The following is a 16,269-nucleotide window of genomic DNA, read 5'->3' on the forward strand; positions in this document are numbered from 1 at the left end:
CCAGGAGATGTATCCCTTTACTGATGTGTGTGCTGAGCCTTCCCTGCGTGCCGGGGTGCGCCCCTGCTCCAGGTGCGTGAGCCCAGTGTGCTGTTGGGCTCACTTAGTGTTTTGTTGAGGATTTCTGCATCTACATTCATTGGGGATGTTGGTTCTCTTTCTTTGTGATGTTTTTTCTGGTTTTGGAATTCAGGTGACGTGGACCTCATAAGAAGGGATCACCCTCCCTTTCTGTTGCTTTGAATAGACTGTGACGAATTAGAATTAATTCTTGAAAGTTTTGGCAGAACTCAGCAGTGAAGCCCCCACTCCTGGGCTTTTCTTCACTGGGGGGTCTTCATTACTGATTTAATCTGCATTTTGATTATTGGCCTATTTAGATTTTTGAAGTTCTCATGGCTAAGTTTTGGTAGATTTTATGTGTCCGGAAAGCTATTTCTTCTAAATTTTCCAGTTGTTTGGCGTTGAGCTGTTTGTAGTGAGTCCTGATGACTCTTTGTATGTCTGTGCTGTTTGTTGTACTTTCCCTGTTCCTTGCTGGTTTATTGCTTTAGATCTTCTTCCTTTGTTCTTGTCATCTTTGCTAGGCCAATGGTGTATTGGTTTTGAAAAAAATTTCAAATCAGCTTTTCAATTCATTGATCTTGCGTGTTTTTTTGTTCCCATAGTCACAGGGTGCTAATGTGCTGCTCAACCCACCAGGCCTGCCCTGCCCTGGGCCTGCCCCAGCCATGGCCAGGAGGCCTTCCCTGCCCCGGGCCTGCCCCAGCCATGGCCAGGAGGCCTTCCCTGCCCCGGGCCTGCCCCAGCCATGGCCAGGAGGCCTTCCCTGCCCCGGGCCTGCCCCAGCCATGGCCAGGAGGCCTTCCCTGCCCCGGGCCTGCCCCAGCCATGGCCAGGAGGCCTTCCCTGCCCCGGGCCTGCCCCAGTCATGGCCAGGAGGCCTTCCCTGCCCCGGGCCTGCCCCAGCCATGGCCAGGAGGCCTTCCCTGCCCCGGGCCTGCCCCAGCTATGGCCAGGAGGCCTTGCCTGCCCCGGGCCTGCCCCAGCCATGGCCAGGAGGCCTTGCCCATTAGAGTGGCCACTGTTGAAAGCAGGTGCTATGGCCAGGATTGAGGGAGAGTGAAGAAAGGAAGTTAGGCCTGGGGTAGCGTGTCTCCATGAGGCTAACAGGGCCTGTGGGGAGAGACTTGGCCCAGAAACTTGCAAGAACACGTGGGCTGCTGCTGACCCAGAAAGGCCATGGCTGTGGGCAGAGCCTGAGGGATTGGCCAAGGGCAAATGCAGGGTGCCTAGGTGAGTGAGAACGACTCCACCAGCCAGTCCGGTGACTGGAGAGCTGCTCGTCGGCAGAGGAAAAACCCGTCGTCCTGCTGCAGCCTTGTGGTCCTCCTGCTGCGGCCTTGTGGTCCTCCTGCTGCGGCCTTGGGTTCCCACCACCCTCGGCTGGCAGGAGCCCGCTGGCCAGAGAAGTGTCCTCCTGAAGTGGACTCTCACACTTGGTGTAAGAGTTGTAAAGTCGCTTCCCAGGCAAGGACTTGAGCTGCCTTCTGACCCAAGCCAGCTGCCCCTTCACAGCTGGTAGTACTTGCCTTTTAGTTCTCTAACCCTCAGGAAGCCTTAGGTTTTGTGAACCGTGAAGACTCAGGTTTTCCCATGAACGTCGGGGGTTCCTCTGCTTCTGTGGGAGGGCCTCCCTGCGGGGCAGCCGGCTGCCGCAGTGGCCCGGGGCCTGCACGGAGTCCCAGCAAGGACGCCTCCGCAGGTGCCCAGGCTCTAAGCCAGTCTGCACATTTTCTTGTGTGGGTTTCTGCATCGTGTTGGTGTGTGGTGGAGACCTTGTGCGCCTGTGAGGCGGGTTAGCTGAGTGTCCCCAGCAGGTGCTGACGGCCAGCATGTCCTGATGACACTTCGCGTGGCCCTTACCCCTTGATGGCCTGCTGGAATTCCGGCTCCCTTCAACACTTGCACTCCTTTACACCGTTTGGTTCTCCTCTTTGGGCTCTTCGCTACTTTACCCTGTTTTTTTAAGGCTATCCTTAATTGACAGAAAAAAAATTATGAACCTCACATCATTTCCTTACAGTGAAAATACTCAATATCCCTTAGTGTGGCTTTTTGAAAAATCCGTTATGTATAGTTTCTAGGAGCCTATAAACAATGTACCACCTTTACTTCTGTGTAACTTAGTGTCCCACTGGTCAGCCTTTTCCCGTCCCTCCCTTCACTCCAGGCTCGGGAACCACTGTCTGTCAGCTTCCACAAGATTCCACATTCGAGGTCAGGACGTGCCTGGCCTGTTGCCCTCAACAGTGACAACCTGTGATTTGCATTTATGTTGTCACAAGTAAGTTTTTTTTTTTTATAAAGATTTATTTATTTTTATTACAAGATATACAGAGAGGAGGAGAGACAGAGAGGAAGATCTTCCATCTGATGATTCACTCCCCAAGTGACCACAACGGCTGGAGCTGAGCCGATCAGGAGCCAAGAGCCAAGAACTTCCTCCAGGTCAGGTCTTCCACGAGGGTGCAGGGTCCCAAGGCTTTGGGCCGTCCTCTGCTGCTTTCCCAGGCCACAAGCAGGGAGCTGGGTGGGAAGCAGGGCTGCTGGGATTAGAACCTGCGCTCATATGGGATCCTGGCGTGTTCAAGATAAGGACTTCAGCTGCTAGGCCACCGTGCTGGGCCCGGGTTATCTACTTCTTATGCCGTATGGAACTTTTTAGCTTAATTTTTTTTTTTTTTTTTGCTTTTGTTTCTTATACTTTGGGTCTTTTCAAAAGACCCTTGCCCGTTCTAGTGCCATTAAGGGTTTCCTTTTATTGAAGTATTCGATTTTACACTTGGCCTTCTCGTCCACTCTGGTGGAGTGTGTCTTTTGTGAGCAGTAAGGGTTTTGCTCTGGATGCAGCTCGGCCACTTGCCCATCTCCTGATTAGCGACCCGGCTCTGTCCAGTGCGGCCTCCTGGCACCTCTGTCAGTGGGGAGTCTGGGAGCGTGTGCTGTCTGCTGGTTCCGTACTGTTCCGATGACCTCGAGTTTAGCTTGAAGTCAGGTTGTATGTGCTTCCGGCTTTATTCTTCCTGCTGAGACTGCTTGGCTCTCGTGTGTGCAGTTTCATGGTAATTTTAGGAATGTGTTTTCCCAGCTCTATCAAGAATGTGGTGCTGCTTAGGGAACGGGTTTAAGTGTGCCTGGCTCCACACGCCTGCTCGGCGTCTGCCATTAGAGCAGTAGTTGCTTCATGGTTGCTAACATTTACGACATAGTGATACCTGCTTTCTGTGGGGTCTCATGGACCTTGGAAATGGGAAGATTCAAGCTAGAGGAAATTACCATGACGTTGGGAGGTAGTCAAGCTGGGCACGCAGATGCCCCATTTATTATGAGAATGTAGGTCCAAACAAACACTGAAATGAAAAGCAGTATTGGAGGATGAAGGTAAAAAAATTCAGATGCAAGTCCGCATGAACTGCAGGACTGTGGCTGCGAGCACCTGGCGCCTCAGCGTGCGGCACACGTTCAGGCCGCGGTGCCAACAGCAAGGGAGATGGGTGCGCGTCTCACACTGCACTGACAGGAAAACAGCAGATTGTTTTAGGGCTGACAGGCAAGCAAGGAGTCGGGTTTGACTTTACAGAAAATAAACATCCCAGGGAACTTACGACTACTATGACACAAAGTTTGCCTTTGAATTTGCCCTTGAGAAAAGATGGCAGTGGAGGCAGGCACTGTGGGACAGGCGCCCACAGCAGGGCTGACATCCCGACAGCACCTCCAGGAACTTTCCAGGACCCTGGGCCAGCAAATCCAAGTGAGTAGAAAGAGCTGTCTAACACAATACGGTTGCCTTGCTGTTCCTGTTAAAAGTGAAAGTGGTGTAGAATTCCCAGACTTGTCTTGGCCACAGAAGCCCCTTTCCTCGCTCGCAGCGGCTCAGCAGCGTCCACTGCTGTCACAGAAGTTTCTAGACCTCTTGGCAGATACAGCTCCGAGCTAGACGAGGACTGAGGGCTCTGGCAGTGTGAGCCCTGGGACTTTGAGTTTTCCCAGAGCAGCACCCTGCTTGGTCGGTAACTGCCTGAAGTACTGATGGCTGTGCTCACGTCAGCCAGGGGCTCCTTGAGGCCCACGGCGCACGGCGAGGAGTCGCCCTGTGTGATGGGATGGGGTCCTGGGCGCCCCTTTGTGTCTGGATTTGGACAGACTATCAGGAAAGGTAGTTCTTGCCTTCACATAACCGGATAGTGTCGGGAAGAGGGCCGGCTAAGGAACCAAGTGTCCCATCGGATGACTGCCTGATTTAAACAGTTAACTGTGTGTACAGTTGACCATGACCGTGGCAGCAGTGCTCCTCAGCTTCTGGGCTGTCCGTCAGGAGTCAGCTCATACCTGGAAGACAGCGGGAGGAGGCTGAGGTTAGGAAGACCGCGGTCTGTGGCAGCCGCGGGCAAGCTGCCAGGCCCTGTGGGGCTCCGTGGCTGTGAGCGGGCCGCGGCTGGGACAGCCTTAAAGCTGTGTGTCTGTCTCCGTTCTGGGGAAGTGGAAGAGCTGGAAGAGTTTTGGAAGGAAGTTAGAGAGCTGAGCCGAGGTCTGGATTCCCAGGCTGGCAGTGATAAATGAAACAGGCTTGCTTACCATTGGGAAAAGCCTTTGATCAGGTCTTCTTTTGATAAGTCGATCAGTACCTGGACAATGAGATGGAGTCAGTGGCCACAGCGGCTGACCAAGCTGACCGCGCCAGGGTCGCTGGGGTTCAGAGCTGTGGGCCCCGAAGGGGCCGGTGCTTCCCAGGGCATTGACGCTGTGCCTTGGAAGCTTAGATGTGAATGTTAGACATTCCCTTTTTTACAGCTGAGGAAAGTTTTGTCTCAGGGAGACGGCTGTTGAAATGCGCTAGAGCGCGTTCCCTCAGCACCTCCCGGGGCATCCGTCACCCCCACTCCTGCTTTGGTAAAATCTCCATGCAGCGAGTCCCGAGCTTCCTACAACACGATGTTGCTCAGTGTGTAACACCATGGGGAGCGCAGAGCTACAGAAGGCTCAACTTGGAATCTTGTTTTAAAAGGTTCTCTTTAAATCGCAGGTGGCCATGTGCTGCGGTGGCCAGGACAGGGTCTCTGCCATGCAAAGGGAGACCCCAGTGTGAGGCTGTGGTCTCTGGCTTCAGGCCCAACGTGGGTTACTGGCGCGTTTGGGGAGCCAGCCAGCAGATGGGGCCTGTCTACTTTCAGACAAAGCAGCAGCAACCCCAGGAGGGGCTTCAGAGCGGGAACTCAGCCGCCTATGTGCGGGAGGAGGTCCGTGGCCTGCAGAGCCCGGGCTGCCCCACTCACCTTGCCTAGAGGTCAGTGGCCTGCAGAGCCCGGGCTGCCCCACTCACCTTGCCTAGGGGTCAGTGGCCTGCAGGGCCCGGGCTGCCCCACTCACCTTGCCTAGAGGTCCGTGGCCTGCAGGGCCCGGGCTGCCCCACTCACCTTGCCTAGAGGTCAGTGGCCTGCGGAGCCCGGGCTGCCCCACTCACCTTGCCTAGAGGTCCGTGGCCTGCAGGGCCCGGGCTGCCCCACTCACCTTGCCCAGCTCCTTCCTCCTGTGGGAGCCAAGCGGCCTGCTGTTCTTCACCGCCACATCTAGTGACCTCCTCTTGACTTCTTCCAAAGGAACAAAGTATTCAAACCTTTAAGAAGGAAGTATTGAGGAAATGAGTTTCACAACTTTAGTTTTACTGAAAAAGTAGTGTTTTCGTTTCCCTCTAGAACAGTGCCATCTCGGAGGTACTCGGTGTGGTGACATCTGTGCTCCATGGTGCCCAGCCCCCAGCCGTGCCAAGAGCTGCTCTGGTAGCTGGGGGCCGGGCCTCTTCCCCTCTCTGAGCGGCACTGGCTCTCAGCAGTCTGCCGTAGAAACTGAGCAGCCGACGCGTGCCTGTGGTGGAGGGGGGCGGTGGCGTCTCGGCTTCGTCATGCAGCCCTGGGCAGGTTTCCTGTCGGGGTGGGAAGGGCCGAGTCTGCCCTGCTGTGATTGTCTAGCAGTCTTCTCCCCAGGGATACAGGTGCAGAGGGAAGGGCGTCTGCCCTGGTGCCTGTGCTTAGCTCGAGGAGAGTGGCCAGAATGCTGGGAACTGGGATACTGGCTCCTTAGGTTCGGGAACATTCCAGCCACATGCTGGCCACCGCCCTGGCGCTCCTTCCCGTCCGTCACCCAGCAGGCGCTGACCCAGTGTGGAAGGGCCAGCGTGCTCTTACGTCTCATCGAACAGGGGCTCCAGGGTTTTGTGCTTCACCGAGGTCTTCCTCCGACTCGCCCACCTTCTTTCTGGCAGCAAGTAGACGCGGACGTAGGGGTCAGCCCCGCTGCTGGTGCATGGGGTCAGGTTTCTGTGGAGGGAGAGGATGGTGGCTTTCTGATACCGCCGCTGCTGTGGGAGGAAGTGGGTCAGCCGTTTGGCCTCAGGTGGGCTCAAGGAACTCAGTCTAGATGGCAAAGAGGAGGGACTCTGGGATTTTGAAGTTGGGCATTGCCACCTGGAAAGGTGGTGGCTGCAATGCCTGTGTCCGAGCCTGGGGCCTCTGAGGACCATGACCATGTGGCCCTCACATCTCATGCCGCCTTGGGGTCCCAGCACCCTGCCTCACCTGCAGCCGTTGACCAGCACACGGAGGCAGCGCCGCAGACACACGTAGCGCACTGTGAGCTGGACCTCGCCCAGCCGCCGCTGCCTGCCGTCCCCGCCTCTGCAAGGGCAGACGCTGTCAGTTCTGGTATTGCAAGTGCCGGCCCTCAGCCCCACTGCCCGGAGCAGCATGTCCTCCTTGAGGGACACAGCAGCGAGGTTCCTTCCAGCCTTCACACAGCACGCACTCCCCCCCACAACGGACAGACTGAGCCTTTTGTAAGTGTGACCTTGTGGGCCCTGGGTAGCTTCCTTCAATCCTAGCCTGTAGGGTTACTGTAAATACTGGATTCCAGCAGACAGCATGCTAAGCCCATGGTAAATGCCAAGTGGTAACCTCTGATCGTGGGATTCCGCATTTAAAGCTTTCCATGTCATCCCAGTAAACTAGCCTTCAGACAGCCTTCCTGCCCCCAGGGGCTGCCACCACCCTGGCCACACTGCGCTGCCGCGGCTCTCCCCGTCCTGGGCTCTCACGAAGACCTCTGATGACAAAGCAGAACTCGTGCGGACACCGAGTGGACGCTGTGCCCACGCCTGCGGCCAGCGACGTGCTCACGCAGTGATTTTAGAGAAGGCCAAGCAGAGGGAGCGTACTCGGCACTGGGGCTGACGTCGGTCAGGTCAAAGCAGGAGGAGGCCAGGGAGCTGAGTGAGGCCACGCTGGGAGCCAGCCGCTGGGGCGGCCATGCGAATGGGGAGGCAGGGCGTTTCGTGGGCCGGGGCGACTTGATGGGCCCTGGAGAGTGGGGGCCAGGGACTGTCAGGAAGATGGTGGCTGAGCTCTCCCCAGCGGGCTCACGGAGCCCTCTGGCACCATCGTTGGGGACGGGCGAGGCGGCGGCAGCACTGGGGCTGCTGGTGGCAGTGGGGATCTTGGAGGTGTCCTGGGTGCCGGGAGGGGCAGGGGCCAGGGCCTGTGGCGGATGTGCAGGGCCGCCTTGCTGCCAGGGGGCTGCAGGACTGCGCTCGGCCTCCACCTTCTTGACCAGCAGAGGGCCTTTCTTTAGGGCTTCGGGTCCTGTGTATGGGCTGCCCAGCTCGCGTTCCTCCATGCGTAGAAACTGCAGGCAGATGAGAGGGTGGTCATGGCCTGCCCTCCCCTCTCACCCCAGCCAGAGCACTGCTGCCTTCTCTCCCCTCAGTCACTGTCTGAGACTTTAAATACAGGGTGGTCCAAATCCCCAGAAAAAGCCCTGGTTAGGAAATAAAAGGAAGCCAGTGTCCTTGTTGTACAGGCAAATTCAAGAGAGGAAAGGTGGTGGTTTTTGACAGGGGAGGAAAGTGAAACCCCTGACCGGTAGAAGTGAAGCTCTCTGGTCATTTGACCATCTTAGAGTCCCAGGAGGCAGGACGCGCCCTTGGGTCAGCCATCCTGGTAAAACTGACAGGTTAGCTGGCAGACCATGAAGAGGCCAGCCCAGTAATGTGAGTGAAGACAGATCAAAGTCCAGCTCAGAAGTTCAAGGAGGAGGAGCTGCCAAGAATGGGACAGGGCAACATGAGGAGAGTGGCTGATAGTACTCCAGCCAGTAGTTTAAAAGGCCCCGTCTCCTGGCCTCCTGCTTAGCCCAGGCAGTGCCCTCAGCCTGGGCTAAGTGCTCCACAGCCACAATCCCACTGCCCCCCTGCCCCAGGGGCTGGGCCATTCACCCGCAGAACCAGCCGCATGGACACGAGGCTGTCCAGGCCCGAGTGGTCCAGCTGAAAGCGCTGCTCGAGCGTGAGGTCGGCGCAGGGCAGGATCTGGCACACAGGAACGTCCAGCACTCCGAGCGCACACTCCTGGGCGTCGTCCAGCACCTAGGCAGTGAGCGGTCCAAGACCATCGCCAGGCCCCACCCCTGCAGCCCAGGCCCCCTGCCCTAGATGGGCACTCTTCTGGAGACTGGCATGTCCCAGCCTGTAGTCGGAGTCCAAGCGGGGGCAGTTGGGACCGGCTGAGGCCAGTCCGTCAGATGTCCCCAGCTGTGGAGCCCTCAGGAATGATGAGCTGTGCTGCTCGACAGCAAGCCGAAGGTGCCAGCAGCACCCCTGGGAGGCCTCCACTTAGCCTGCACCAGCTCCCAGCAGATGCTGCCAGGGCAGTGTGCCCAGTCCAGGTGCACTGCAGGCCACGCCCCTCCTGGCGTGGAAACGCTGCCAGTCTGTCCCAAGAGCCCAACTTCCCACGCACCTTCAGATGGAGCTGCTCAGCAGCCACGTCGCGCACGAAGAACGAGAAGGCCTGGCTCCACACGGGGTCCTTGCTGTGGGGGCAGGTCTGGGAACAGAGGCAGAACTGGAGCTCACCCATCTCCACCTGGCTGCCAGGTGCCACCGCAGGGAGCTTACCTAGGTCTACCCAAGATCAGACCCAGACACGCCACAGCCAGGGTGACTCTAGGGACAGGCAGGCTTGGGAGATGAGCAGTGCTTTGCCACAGTCCTACTAGCACTAGGGCCCATAGGTGCGCTGCGGGGAGGGGACTGGCCGTCAGACCCCCAGCCTGCTTGAACCCTCACTGGCCACTTTGAGGTCTGTGCCTGTGGAACTTATCACTGATCTTGAACTATACCAACTGTGGGAAGTTCCTGTGAGGACTAAATAAGTTGCCAGTTAGGCCCTCAGTCAGTTCCCTCCCCGGGCCACCTTACCTTACTCGTGTAAGTCGTCTTACCCACAGACACCTTGACGTAGGAAGAAGGCTCTCTGCTGACCTTGTTCTAGCAGGGCAAAGTCACAGTGATCAAGGAGCTGCCACCAGCTTAAGACAGCCCCGTCCCCACCCTCGGGGAACAACCAGGCCAGGCAAAGCTGCTCTGATCCTCCCAGGCCCCTGGGCCACCTTTACCCTGCAAGCACCAGGTAGGACCACCCCCCAGAGAGGCTCCAGTTGTGGGCTCGTGTTCCCAGGGGCTGTGGGAACCAGCCACTCGGGCTTCTGGGGTCAGTTTATAAAATGGCAATAAAAACAGTGATCCTGGGACTTGAGGGTAAGGTGTGTGGGGTGTTAGTTCCCAAGGCCTGGCTCACAGTAGACACATGGACAGCTCCGCTCATGCCCAGCCATGTGTGCACAGCCCAAGGGCTGGCAGAGCAGAGCCGGGCTTGTCCTGGGGGAAGGAGGCCATGACCCATCCTCCTAGGCTCGGCCACTCGCACACCTACCCTGGCAAATCTGGAGAGCTTCCTGGCTTGGTATTCACCATTCAGGTAGTCAAAGGGGTTTGTCTGCAGCACAAGAACGGGGGTTCACATGCCCACTCCCAAAAGTGATGAGGGGGAACAGGCTGTGTGCCGCCCTGGGCATGGTGCCACTCACCGGCAGGTTGCAAGCATTTTCCAGGAAGACAATGAGGATGGCAGTGGAGAGACCGCCAGGGTCCTGCGGACACACACAGCCAACACGAAGAGACATTGGTCGGGGAGAAAACAACTTGTGGCACAAGGAAGCCAGCCAACCCTCCCGCTCCAGACCATGACAAGGTAGACCAGGTGACTGTCCCCCTGTAAGCTGGGCTAGCAGGTGCTCTGGGCCACGTGGCTCCTAAGTGCCTGGCTGTCCCGAGGATGGCCAGTTGCTCCAAGGCCATCTGCCTGGAGAGCAGGTGCTGCCCTGGGGGCGATGGGGCTCAGTCTCCAGGAGGGCACTTCGTCTCCCTGCCCCACCTTGCTGCTGAGGAGCCCTCGCTCACCTCGGTCAGAGCTTCCTGGTCAGTGCACAGTGAAAGCCACTCCAGTCGCAGGTGCAGCTGCCCGCTGGCTGTGTCATTCAGGACAAACCACTGTGAGGCAGGAAGAGCAAAGCTCTGGCAGCCAGCCAGGGACATGGAAAAGGCACAGCGGCCGCGAGGGCCTGCAGGTGGTGCATAGGGGCTACACTCGGGCACAGCAAAGCCCAGGCCCCGCCTGCTAAGGGCCCCGCCTGCCTGCACTTCCCTAAGGGAGCTTTGTGCAATGCAGGGGAGGGGGGGGCGCCCTGGTACTGTTCTGTGCCTCGCCCAGCACGTGGGGACAGGCATCTGCAGCCTGTTTAGAGGGCCTATTTCATAGGGCTGGGCTGAGGCAACTGGCCAGAGCTGGCCAAGGAGAGGGAAGTGACCTTGAAGCCACCCCTCCCCCAAACCCCCAGCAGGCACTTCTACCTCATCCACCACTCTGTTGGTCCGGACGTCCTCCAGGCATATCTGTAGGCTGCAACACAGCGGGGAGAGCTTGCTGGGCCCAGGGATCTCCAAATAGCTCTGCAGCCAGGCAGGGCCGGGGACCAGCCGACGCCCCAGTGCTGCCCACATGCAGGGGCAAGAGCTAACCTTCCAGGCGCGCTGCCCCATCCCTCGGGACTAGCAAAGGCATAACAGGGCCCAGCGTTCCTGCTTGGAACTCTGCTTCCAGACCCTGCCTTCTGAATGTCACAGGTGCCTGGTCTTTTAACAACCTCTGTTTCTAGAACAGCCCAGATGCCCTGCAAAGGGTAGATGCAGTTGGCACATGTATGTAAGAGGTGACACAGGTCACAGCCCCTAACTACCCAGACCAGGCCCAACCAGAGGGCCTCACAGCCGGGGGGCGGGGAATGGGATTCTGCTAGAAATGTGTCCAAAGTCTGCACACCTCGAGGCAGACACCTTTATCAACTTTGGCTGCCAAGCCCCACTTGGAATTGAACTGGGCAACACTCAGCTTCTGTCATGAAGTGCCTGCTGTGTGCAGTTTCTCAGGTGGCCAGCTGGCACCTCTCCTGTGCCCAGCCCTGCCACGCCCTCCTGTCTGCTCTCCTGACTTGTGAGCTCACGGGAACAGGCCCAACAACGGTGTGACTCCTTGAGGTCTGCAGTGCTCACGCACCTGCCGCACCTCTCCCTGCTGGCACGAGCAGCCCTCCACGGCTCGCTTCCTCACTTCACGGTGTCCTCCGGGCCCACACGCACCAGCGCTACTCATTCTACAGTGTGGCAGTGGTACAGCCAGCCGGCCAGCCAGTGTCCTTGGAGGCTGGGTGCTCACGGTGCTGGGCTTTGCTGTTTTGTCACAAGTACTCCCACCATACGCAGCAGCTCAGGAGCCAGTGTCCTGTGTTACAGGAGATTCCTGGCCATTCTGATCTGCTTACTGTCTTAGGGCCTGGATTCTGCCTCATGGAGATGGGCCAGGATTCCCTTGCCCACTACTCCACGAGGGGACGCTGGGTCCTTTACCAGGAGGCCACGAGCAGGACGCATGAGGCACAAGCCTGGGGGCCTGTCTGCCCTCAGGGCCCAGCACTCAGGAGACGTGCGGTGGTGGGACAGTTCTCCAACTCCGCCCTGCTCACCTGCCCAGGAAGTCGTCCCGGTCGGGGTCCTCATCATACAAGTCCACCTCCAGGTCCTGCCCAGGGACCGCGTACACCATGAACTGGAAGGGAGAAGAGGCACCATGACCCGGACCCCGCGGGAGGCCTGGCAGGCTCCTGGGAGCCCAAGCCGTGGGGTGGCTGTCCCTGGCAGGCTCCTGGGAGCCCAAGCCGTGGGGTGGCTGTCCCTGGCAGGCTCCTGGGAGCCCAAGCCGTGGGGTGGCTGTCCCTGGCAGGCTCCTGGGAGCCCAAGCCGTGGGGTGGCTCTCCCTGGCAGGCTCCTGGGAGCCCAAGTCGTGGGGTGGCTCTCCCTGGCAGGCTCCTGGGAGCCCAAGCCGTGGGGTGGCTCTCCCTGGCAGGTGGCGTGAGGGAGGCTCAGAGACGACCATTCAAGCTCCCAGCAGAGGGCGTGCTCGGGCGGCTGTGGCTGGGCCTTGCCCTGTCTGGGCCTTAGCCCTTCCAGAGCATGTGGTCACGGCATTCCCAAGGCTGCCCCAAGTAGGAACCCTACGATTCTCTCACTTCCCAAGAGAGCCGGCAGGCAGAGCAAAGTGCCAGGTGTTCACCTGCAGGCTGGCCCGTAGCCGGCCAGGGCAGCTCCCCGGTGGAGGCCTGACAGAGACGGCGGGCAGCACAGACCAGCTGCCCACCATCTTGGAGGTCTGCTGCCCTGACCCAGCGTGTTCTTAAGGTGATTCAAGTGCAGCTGAGGACGGCTTACCTCAAACACCTCGTTCCAGGTGGGGTTCAGGTTCCTGTAGACGGTCCTGCTCCGGAAGTGCTGCAGGCCGATGCTCACCTTGGCATAGGGATCTGACTTGCCCCCAAGCCCCAGGAAGTTGTCCTTCTCAGCTAGCTTCACCGCCTCCAGCAAGTGCACCCTGATGACTCCCTGGAAGATGCCCCCACTCAGCTCGGGGCTCACGGCTGTTTCCCAGGCGGTACCCACCATGTCTGAGCCACAGCCCATCTGCCCCCCCTGCAAGAGACAGCAGTGACCTGGCAGGGCCCAGGACTCACTGCACTGCACCAGGAGGCCCTCCCTCCACCTGCCCCCTGAAGGGCTCCTCCTCAGCCACAGCTATGCCACCCTGAGCCTGTGTGCAGGCCAAACTGCATCTCACACTGAGCTTTGCGAAAAAGTATGGGCCCTTGCTCCAGGCTCATACAGATGCTAAAAGGAAATGGGGGAGGCGTGTGGCATAATGGGTAAAGCTACCACCTGTGTCACTGGCATCCAGCCTGGGTTCTGGTTCAAGTCCCAGCTGCTCCACTTCTGATCCAGCTCCCCACTACCGCTCGGACAGCAGCAGGGGCCCAAGTGCTTGGCCTGCTGCGCTCACGTGGGACAGGAATAGAGCCCCTGGCTCCAGCCTGGCCCAGCCGTGGCCACTGCGGTCATTTGGGGCGGGAACCAGTGGATGGAAGATCTACCTCTCTGCTTCTCCCTCTCTGTGACTTTCAAGTCAAAGTGTTTTCAAAGAAACGAGAGAGTCCTGGGCAAGAGCACGAGGTGCAGTGCTTTAGGTTCCGCTTGGACGCACAGCCCAAGTGCCCAGTTCACACCCGGCTCCTTGGCTTCCTGCTGTGTGTGTCCTGGAGGTGACAGCAGCCCCAGGTGGAGTTCCTGGCTGCTGCAGGCATATAGGGAATAAACCAGTAGCTGGAAGTCTCCCTCTGCCTTTCAAATAAATGAAAGTAAGTAAAAAAAGTGTGTGTGTATGTGTGTGTGTGTGTGTGAACTGAATAACGAACAGCACAGCAACTGGGACGAGTACCGTGCGTGTGGCTCATAGCATGCCCTCCTGAAGAATTCTCGTGTGTGTATGCATACGCACAAACACGTGGGCGAACACCAGACCCCCCATCCGCTGGTTCGCACAGCTGCTGTGCACGCAGGCTGGCGCAATGTCAGCCTCTGCCCTGAAGGCAGGACTCGTGTCCGGAAAGCAGGAGTCCAGCCGAGCAGCCCCACATTCAACACCAAGGGCAAAACCCCTTCTCGCAAGGCTGGACTTCAGCCCCTGAGGGCCAGCTGCTGCCATCAGGCCCCTCCAGGTGGGGGCCACAGGATGTCCTCTGGGGCTCAGAGAAGGATGACGACAGGATCCACTGCTCATGAGTCCTGTCTGGGGGGGCCCAAGACTTGTCCCAGCACCCTACTGGTGGGAGGCCCCGAGTTCAAGAGTCGGGATGGTGCTGTCCCTGGTCCCTAGTGTGAGCCAGGCCACACGGTGTGTGTGCAGGGGACCAGAGTGGAGCACTGCCTGGGGCCAGGCTGAAACCAGGAAATGGGGATCCAATGCAGACCTCCATGGCCAGGGGGCCCAGTGAGGGTCAGGACAGAAACCCACCTGCTGCCACTCTGGGTGAGGGTCAGAAGCAGAGCCAGGACCAAACTTAGGGACTTGCATAGGATGCAGGAGCCCCAAGCAGCATCCTGACCACAACACCACATGCTTGGTTTACCACCAACCTGTCCGTCCATCCCTCCACACCAGGCCTGGCACCCTGTGGTGGTGGGTACTCACACAGGGCAGAGGGAAGCGGAGGTGGGTCACATCCAGCCCCTTCTTCACAGGCAGCGTCACGCGGTTGGGCAGCACCAGGTGGGCAGCGATGAGGTCTTCCAGGAGGCTGTCTGAGACCTCGCTGCGACACCATGCAAGTCCCACTGTGCATGGTGGTGCAACCCCTCCCCTGCCCCTCCATCTGTTCCCAGGATGGAACCCAGAGCCTAGCTGGGCAGGCAGGCAGCAGGGCGGGAGACAAGAGGGACACCCCCCTCCACAGGCCAGCCGTCTAGCCCATGGTGCCTCCCTCGTCCACTGCCACATCTCCTCTCAGACCTGGCACACAGTGAGCTCTCAAGGCAACAGCTCAGGCCTGGATGCCTTATCCCAAGTGGGGAGCAGGAGCGGCCCTACCCTGGCACCTGGCAAGCCAGCCAGCACCCAGCACAGAACAACTCACACCCTCCCCCCGCGTCCGTCTGCTGGTTCTGGGAAGGTGGCTCCCCTGCTGTGACAGCCACCCCTGCCTGTGGTCCTGGGAGACACCTGCTCCTCACTATACACTCAGGTGGGGTAAAGCAGCACCCTCCGGAGCGTACACGCCCACCTGCACCACCGGATGTCGCCCGTGGGCCAAGGCAGGGCAGCCAGGCTCCTTAGTGAGGAAGAGCCAGGCAGGACTGTGACCTGTCCATGCTCACACGGTGGCTCCATGACTGGCTCAGTCGCTCTGCCCTGCACCAGGACAGCCAAGCACTCCCCACTTGCAACGTGTCGTGATATGTATGTGAATGATGCTGGGTGTGTGCTGATGGGGGAAGGGGGTGTTCCAGGCCTGCCCACAAAGGCTGTGCAGCTGTCAGCTCGCGATCCCACTGTGTGCTTGCATACCGAGCTCTTTCCCAGCGCAGCCCCAGCTGCAGCATCCCCCAAGGCTCCCCGGGTTCTCACTTGATGCCCGGTGCGTCCAGCAGGTTCGTCAGGCCTGTCCAGTTGATCTGCAGGTGCTGTAGGGACAGCAGGGATCACGGGAGGAAGCATCGTGGAGCCCAGGACCAGGAAACCTCTGCCTACGGCTTCATCCCAACCAGGAACGGAGACCCAGGACATGGGGTGGGCACCCTCTGCAGGGCCTCAGGCCACAGGACATGGGGTGGGCGCCCTCCGCAGGGCCTCAGGCCGCAGGGCATGGGGACGGGCGCCCTCCGCAGGGCCTCAGGCCGCAGGGCATGGGGACGGGCGCCCTCCGCAGGGCCTCAGGCCGCAGGGCATGGGGACGGGCGCCCTCCGCAGGGCCTCAGGCCGCAGGGCATGGGGACAGGGGCCCTCCGCAGGGCCTCAGGCTGCAGGCTCTGGGCAGGTGAAGGCACCTGCTGGCTCTGCTCGGGCTTCAGGGAACAGGGAGGGCCCAGGCCTGAGCTCAAGACCCTACAGGACCCTACAGGACCCCACAGGAGAGGGGCCAGGAATGTAGAGTGGGAATCTGGCTTCCTGCCCCGGCACAAACACTACATCTGGGCTGCTAGAGCCATGCCATTCGCCTGGCTGATGGAGGAGGGTGTGCCCGAGCCACCGGACGCACCGGCTTGTGCAGGAAGAAGACGGTCACCGCTCCCACGAAGGGCTTGTCCACCAGGAGGGGCTCCAGGATGACTCGCAGGGTGCCCTGCAGCTGCACAGGGGCAACCGTAAGACCCTACAGCCCCCTCTGCCTCCTCTCACCCACCCTTAAATACAAGGGGTCCTGCCCAGGTCCCTGGTG

General features: G+C 59.3%; 1 protein-coding gene across 1 annotated transcript in view; it reads right to left on the minus strand.

Annotated features, from left to right (window-relative positions):
- Positions 1 to 4,329: 4,329 nt before the first annotated feature.
- ESYT3 (extended synaptotagmin 3) overlaps positions 4,330 to 16,269 on the minus strand; it is a 30,885-nt gene continuing 18,945 nt past the window's right edge. Inside the window, exons 6-23 of the mRNA XM_058657123.1 lie at positions 16,090 to 16,179; positions 15,459 to 15,514; positions 14,526 to 14,646; positions 12,716 to 12,886; positions 11,974 to 12,056; positions 10,805 to 10,853; positions 10,355 to 10,444; positions 9,982 to 10,044; positions 9,828 to 9,890; positions 9,314 to 9,382; positions 8,853 to 8,939; positions 8,330 to 8,479; positions 7,274 to 7,740; positions 6,639 to 6,737; positions 6,249 to 6,380; positions 5,575 to 5,680; positions 4,642 to 4,691; positions 4,330 to 4,395 (exon numbers count right to left, since the gene is read on the minus strand). Of these exons, the coding sequence (XP_058513106.1) occupies positions 4,359 to 4,395; positions 4,642 to 4,691; positions 5,575 to 5,680; positions 6,249 to 6,380; positions 6,639 to 6,737; positions 7,274 to 7,740; positions 8,330 to 8,479; positions 8,853 to 8,939; positions 9,314 to 9,382; positions 9,828 to 9,890; positions 9,982 to 10,044; positions 10,355 to 10,444; positions 10,805 to 10,853; positions 11,974 to 12,056; positions 12,716 to 12,886; positions 14,526 to 14,646; positions 15,459 to 15,514; positions 16,090 to 16,179 (1,983 nt within the window). The 3' untranslated portion in view covers positions 4,330 to 4,358. The remainder of the gene's footprint in view (positions 4,396 to 4,641; positions 4,692 to 5,574; positions 5,681 to 6,248; positions 6,381 to 6,638; positions 6,738 to 7,273; positions 7,741 to 8,329; positions 8,480 to 8,852; positions 8,940 to 9,313; positions 9,383 to 9,827; positions 9,891 to 9,981; positions 10,045 to 10,354; positions 10,445 to 10,804; positions 10,854 to 11,973; positions 12,057 to 12,715; positions 12,887 to 14,525; positions 14,647 to 15,458; positions 15,515 to 16,089; positions 16,180 to 16,269) is intronic.

The sequence above is a fragment of the Ochotona princeps genome, chromosome 30 (genome assembly GCF_030435755.1).
Source record: "Ochotona princeps isolate mOchPri1 chromosome 30, mOchPri1.hap1, whole genome shotgun sequence".
NCBI lineage: Eukaryota > Metazoa > Chordata > Mammalia > Lagomorpha > Ochotonidae > Ochotona > Ochotona princeps.